The sequence below is a fragment of the Carcharodon carcharias genome, chromosome 11 (genome assembly GCF_017639515.1).
Source record: "Carcharodon carcharias isolate sCarCar2 chromosome 11, sCarCar2.pri, whole genome shotgun sequence".
NCBI classification, from domain to species: Eukaryota; Metazoa; Chordata; class Chondrichthyes; order Lamniformes; family Lamnidae; genus Carcharodon; species Carcharodon carcharias.
Genome location: NC_054477.1, coordinates 62,474,180 through 62,481,306, shown reverse-complemented (window position 1 = coordinate 62,481,306; position 7,127 = coordinate 62,474,180). Strand labels below are relative to the sequence as shown.

At 42.8% G+C, this 7,127-nt stretch overlaps 1 protein-coding gene across 1 annotated transcript in view; it reads right to left on the bottom strand.

The window, feature by feature from the left end:
- Positions 1–2,774: 2,774 nt before the first annotated feature.
- Positions 2,775–7,127, bottom strand: part of alkbh8 (alkB homolog 8, tRNA methyltransferase) — an 80,875-nt gene continuing 76,522 nt past the window's right edge. Inside the window, exon 11 of the mRNA XM_041199855.1 lies at positions 2,775–3,433. Within this exon, the coding sequence (XP_041055789.1) occupies positions 2,903–3,433 (531 nt within the window). The 3' untranslated portion in view covers positions 2,775–2,902. The remainder of the gene's footprint in view (positions 3,434–7,127) is intronic.

Below are 7,127 nucleotides of genomic sequence, written 5' to 3'. Positions count from 1 at the left end.
TAATTGATCATTTATCTCATTACATGTCCTTCATTGCAACAGTGATTACACTTCTGATGTATTTCATTAACTGTAAAGCACTTTAGGATTTCCTAAGGTTGTTCATTACTGTCATTACTAGGATATGAAAAATAGTTGCATGCTTGTCTCTAACATTCACTGCACCTCAAGTAATTCACAGTATGTCAAACACTTTGAGATGTGATAACACATAAATGAAAATCTTAATGAAATAAAACTGATCAGTATTAAATTATCCAATTAACAGTGTTCATTACAATAGTACCCGCTACATTTTTTCCCCAAACAGTACTCCTGAACCAATGCAGCCTTAAGCTAGAGACACCAACATACAGCTGCAAGAAATTCATTACTTCAGTGACTTCAAGCTTTTCTGGCTCCCAGTGAGCTGAGTATTCCTTTGTTGACAAGTTTAACTAATCTTGAAAGAATAGTTTTAACGTGGAAAAGTTGTTGGCTACTCAACAGTTTCTTATTAACCCACAATTACTTACTTTTTCCAGATATTTGTGTTAACTGTCTGCCTTGTCAAAGTAAAAATGGAAGACTCCGATTCTGTAGAATGACTATTCTTTGATTAATTAAAAAAAATAAAGTTTTTGTAACTGGAAATAAAGACTAGAAATCTATGCCATTATTCTGCTTAAGAGTTGTGCAGTGTACCAATGGGTAAAACAACAACTACATTTTCAGAACAAGTTCATAGAGAAAGGGGAAAGTGGGACAGTTTGGTATAGGCTACATCCAGATATGGACCACAGCCACTCTTTTGAGATACCTGATGCGTTCAAGAAAAACAGTCTCATCTAAAGCAGCAGAAAGAATTTCAGAGGAATACATTCCCCATTTGTAATTGTGGAATTTCAGGGCGCATGTGTCAGTCTCAAAGGCTGATCATGACCTTTGACTCGGTAGCAGTGAGCTTGATTTGAACTTTGCCTGTTGGATGCTGCTCATGATCTGTGCAGACAAAAGTCGGTCTTCCTCGGGTTGTGGGAAAAAAATCACAAAAACACAGCTGGAAAAGCATTAAATCACATGTAGTTAAACAAACCCTTCCTCTTCCTTTAGCATTTGCTTTCCTACCTGATTCAACTGAACTCTTTCTCTCTAACCAGACTCCCTCACAGTCTCTATCTCCCTTGCAATTTCTCCCTTGCAGCCTCTCTCCCTCACAGGGTGATGTGCTGCTACTCACTTTCCCACTGCGCCTCCAATCACAGGTTCTCTCCTGTGTTTGCTGCTGATAAGTTCAATTTCTATCAGCAGCAAATATGGGAGGGAACCAGCCTGTGATTGGAGAAGCAGCTTCTCAAATATTCTGTCACTCCTAAATAGGGGGGACAATTTTTCTCTCATTGGTTGCCCCCATGATTGAACTTTCCCAGGCTTTTTGGGGTCTTTCAAAAGCAAATTCACCTGCTGCCACTGTATATTTTGTACCATGGTGTGGAGGACTTAACTGGTATCTGCTCATGTCAGGTTGTTACTAGCAGCTCCAAGATATCGCAATCCTACCCGTCGCTACTAGCCAATTGCCAAAAGGCTTGTGGAAATTTGCCATCCTTAAAAGAACATGTGTGTAATGTTTCTTTAGGCTGTGAGGCGTTGTGCAGCAGGTCCTACACTGTCTTGATGGGATACTGCTTGGTTATAATGATCAGACAAGCCTGTTAATTTAGGACAAGGTCCTGCTACAACATTTCATCCCTCTTCTCAGCCATCAGGTTATCCACCGTTGAAGGATTTAGTTGCGGTAAGACTTATTCAACGAAAACCCTTGCTCACCATGTCACAGGGTGCTGTAAAGTAGCTTTATGAGGGCTTGGAATGATGGAGAGGCACCACCTTCTACCTCACCGCACCCTAAGCAACCTGCCACTGTGGACCATGACAGTTTATTTGTCAGGAAAAAGTCCTGCTTATTTTGCAGCTAGCCTCCATATCTGGAGGTTCTTCACCAACACAGTTGGTAGCTACAGGTCACCCCAACCAATCTAGAATTAGACTTGAAGACACACAACTTTCACTACCACTCTGTGTTCATCTCTCAAACAAAAACAACTTTTCACTCATGAACTAAGTGCTACTGTGGGAGATTTTATTGATAGGCTGTGGTTCCTTCCCCTTTTACAGAAGATACCCCATCATATTATACTTTTCCATCACTTGTCTCTTCCACATTGCCATGCTGACTGTAAATTCAAATTGGACATGTTGAGTACTTACTAAGGAAAGATTTTAGCCTGGATTTTGGAGGCAGCAGCAGAGCAAGGACACTCAATGCAACACAAGCAATGCAGTGCAACAGACTGCAACCAGATTCAGAGGAATAATGATGGTGAACACCGACAGTTTGATGTCAAAAACCCTCCAAATTCCAGGCCTTTATTGTCCCTCCTCTCATTGCAAGCAACTTAATCACAGGTGAGGTAGTAAAATATCTGTAGTTGCAAGCCAATGCAACAACATGCCAACATATTAGGCAGAGTAGATAATGGATTAGTGCTTGAGTCTTGGTTTAAAGACATACCATAGAAAAATTACAGGCATTTCTTTTCTGTGTGAACTGTTCCCGACTGATGCTTGGCGAGCCCTGAAATCAGGCTGTCTCCCACCTTCTCATAATAAGGGGAGAAAAAGAAAAATATCTTGAGCTAAACTTTTGCAGTTTCATTTTCTTCATTGGACATCCTGAAGCTGAAGGGTGTGCTGAAGGCAAGCACCTAGACATAAAAAAGTATGACAACTTCTTTATTAAGCATAAACTTTTATTTAAAACTACATGCTGCTATTACAATATATGTTTCCATATGCAAAACAAATTTCAAAATAAAATCTAAACTTGAGTTACAAGTACATAATAGCCATTTAGAACATTTTAGTATTTTTCAATTATCACACACCAGTTCCCTTGATCATAATAACTTTGCACGATCCTAATATTAGATATACTTCTACATATGTTTTCTAATTCTCCATCAGAGAAAACATGATAGTAGCGATGGAAAACTGCAAGTTCTTTGGGCTCAGTAGGTGGCAGTGGTGAGACACTATCAGCTTTAACTCCAGCTTTCAAATGCCAAGGAACAAGCAAATCCTGTGACTCAAAGGAGGTTCTATTTGTGTGAACAGGCAGCTTTGCACTGTTTTGTTTATTTACTGTGTCTTCATCAACATTTGCCAACTGATTGAAACAAACCAAGTCCACTTTATCGCCTTCTTGGTCTTCACCCACTATTGGCATTGCGGTGCAATTTTCTCGTGTTTTGATTGTTTTTTCTTTTTTTTCCATGAGGTATTTAGATTTTACTTTGTTACGTTCCTGCTCCATTGCCCAAACGTAAATAAGTGCCTTGCCTCCTGGTCGTAGAAGTCTTGCAATCTCTTTGATGGCTGACAGCCTTCTTCCCTATGATAAAAAATATTCACTGAACAAAACCTAATTCAAAATGGAGCAACATATTTTATACATACTGCAGTTAACAGTTTACAACGGAACATGATGTCGACAAATGCTTAAGTACAATAAGTCTATTATTCACCCACATCCCCATTTAGATCCCCTCATACAAGGTTCATTCCTCATTCCTCAGATAAAGGTTTGGCAGATGTTGGTACACGTTATAAGATGGTCAAGTTTTAAAGTGTTTCCATTAAAGTGAAATAGAATGTCCAGAGTAGGACAATGGTGAGATCACGCTAATTCTGCCAGGAGGCAAGCCCATGTGATTTGGTTATCATGGGGATAGAGTCCCAGGCTGAAAACTATGGAAAGTCAAGTGTAAGTTTGCACACATTGACACAAAAGAGCGGCAGCCAGTTTTTCTGGACACAGAGACCTCAGAGAGGGAGGCAGAAACAGCTGCTGCTGCTGTGAAAAACAGAGGAAAAAGACCGTTTTGGGTCAGCCACTAAGCAGGTTGTCAATGTGAACTGATTCTTTGTTCGAAAAGATGAGGCTTGTGAAGAGTTAAAGACCAAGGAGTCGCTGGAAGGTATGTGCTGCTGGAAGCCGGTTTGAGGATATTTGAAATACTGAGTGAAACGACTTTCAAAGGACACTGGAAGACTCGGCCTGGTGTGGCTGGGAGAATGAAACTGCTGAAAATCCAGGAGGAGTGTGGGACTTAATCTTCAAGGCTACATATAGACTTGGAGCGTCGTATAACGTACGAACAGGTCATAAAGTATTGGCTGTGTTAGTTAGTTAAATGGGGAAGTACCTTTATATAGTTTGGTACATTAGTTACCCATTAAATAATGTTTACTCAATCTACTCAACCTTCTCAAGGTCAATTAGGGATGGGCAATCTAAAATTTTAAGACGTGAAATCTTTTTGTGTGAATCTTTGCATCAATGGCTGGGAATATCTCTTTTTAAAAGTTATTGGTCTCCATGAGGTTCACAACACAGGCAATTTACTGTTCAAAAAGGTGTACAGGAGCTTTTTGACTTCGCACTTATCCATTTTGTCATATGCATGAATTTGATATTAATTCAGAATTAGGTAGCTTCTCTTTTAAAAAAATACTAAATAGATACGGAATAAGTGAATGGAAAAGGACCAATAAATTGAGCAAGTTATGAGATTCTTCCTTATGAGTGAAATGACTCGGTGCTCCATGGTTCACAATTATCAAGTCTGTATCAAAAGCAAGGGGCCAAATCTTTCAGTCTCCACACTGTCGGAGACCAGACGTATGATTGAGATGCACATTGGAACACTGGAAGTCCTGACATGTGGAGCTCCCTGGGAAGTTTTAACTTCTGATAGGCAATTCCCCTGCTCCCTTGGACTTCTCCCGCCGACTCGAGTTGGAGTTAGAGATTGGGACAGATCCGATGCACTTACCTGACTAACCCTGACCCTCCTTCCCAACTACCCTCTCCACACTCCCCAAACACCCCCACCCTCCCTCATTCACACACCACCTCTCACTACACACTCGTGCAAAGTGTTCCTGTACACTTACAACACTGGTACCTACCCAGCAATGTGGAAAATTGTCCAGGTATGCCCAGTACATAAAAAGTAGGTTAAATCAAACCTGGCCAATTACCGCCCCATCAGTCCATATTAGCAAAGTGATGGAAGGTGTCACCAACAGTGCTATCAAGCAGCACTTCCTCAGGGTAGTGTCCTTGGACCAACCATCTTCAGCTGCTCCATCAATGATCTTCCTTCCATCATAAGGTCAGAAGTGGGGATGTTCGCTGATGATTACACCATATTCAGCTCCATTCGCGACTCCTGAGAAACTGAGGCAGTACATGTCCAAATGCAGTGAGACCTGGACAATATTCAAGCTTGGGCTGACAAGCAGCAAGTAAAATTTGCGCCACACAAGTGCCAAGCAATGACCAGCTCCGTTAAGACAAATCTAACCATTGCCCCTAGACACTGAATGGCATTACTATCACTGAATCCCCCACTATCAACTTCCTGGGGGGGTTATCATTGACCAGAAACTGAACTGGACTAGCCATATAAATACTGTGGCAACAACAGCAAGTCAGAGGCTAGGAATCCTGCAGCAAGTAACTCACCGCCTGACTCCCCAAAGCCTGTCCAACATCTACAAGGCACAAGTCAGGAGTGTGATGGAATACCCTCCACCTGCCCAGATGAGTGCAGCTCTAACAACACTCAAGAAACTTAACATCATCCCAGACAAAGCAGCCCACTTGACTGGCAACTCATCCAGAAACATTCACTGGCTCCACCACTGATGCACAGTGGCAGCATCTACAAGATGCACTGCACTCCTTGGACAGCAGCTTCCTAACCCATGACCACTGCTATCTTGAAGGACGAGGGCAGCAGACATATGGGAATACCTTCACCTGAAAGTTTCCCTCCAAGTCATTCATCATCCTGACTTGGAAATGTATTGCCATTCCTTCACTATCGCTGGGTCAAAATCCTGGAGCTCCCTCCCTAACAGTACTGTAGGTGTACTGGCACCACATGGACTGCAGTGGTTCAGGTAGGCAGCTCACCACCACCTTCTCAAGGTCAATTAGGGATGGGCAATAAATGCTGGCCTAGCCAGTGAGGCCCACATCCCATGCACGAAGGAAAAAAAACACACTCACATTCACTCACTTCTTTCTCCTTAGGCAGTCCCTTGAGACCGAGGATAACTTTCTTCCACTCCAGGGTTATGGGTCCTGAGGTGACTAAAAAGTCCAATGCTGGATCCACATATTCTGCTACAGGCAGGGCAGGTAGTGTTTGATGAGATAGGAGGGATGCTCGGATTTTGGTACACTCCTTCTGTGATTTGTGCTTGGCCTCCACCTGGGCCTGTCAGACTTTCAAAATGGTTGGCACCTTCACTGATGCTTCTCCAGTTTGGGCTGACTCAAGCAAGAGATTCCCACATATTGTTGGGAATGTTGCATTTTTTTCAGGGAGGCTTTAAGGATGACCCCGAAGTGTTTCCCCTACCCTCCTGGTAACTGTTTGCTGTGACAAAGCTTGGAGTAGAGAGCTTTTTTTGGGAGTCGTGTCAGACATGCAGACAATGTGGCCCGCCCAATGTAGCTGATTAGCCATATCAGTGTCTCAATACTGGGGATTTTGGCCTGAGAGAGGACACCAATATTGGAGCGCCTATCCTGCCATTAAATTTGCACCATTTTGCAGAGGCATCGTTGGTGGTATTTCTCCAGGGATCTACAATGCCTGCTGTACATTGTTCATGTCTCTGACACATACAGGAGGGCAGGTAGCACTCCAGCCCCTTGAGATTGGTGCCAGGTTTCAGGTCTTTGACATCAAACGCTCTTTTCCTTAGTTGGCTGAAGGCTGCGCTAGCATACTGAGGCGATGTTGAGTTTCATCATCAACGTCTATCCTCGCTGAGAGGAGGCTCTCGAGGTATAAGAAATGATCCGCGTTGTCCAATGGTTTGCCGTAGAGCTTGATAGTCGGGGGGGTGGGGGGGTTATTGTTGTGCAGTGGGAGCAGGCTGGTAGAGGACCTTTCTCTTCCAGATGTTTCGCCTAAGGTCTTTCTTTCATATGCCTCCATGAATGCGTCACTTACTCACAAGCACTCATAGGAACATAGGAGCAGGAATAGGCCATTCGATCCTTC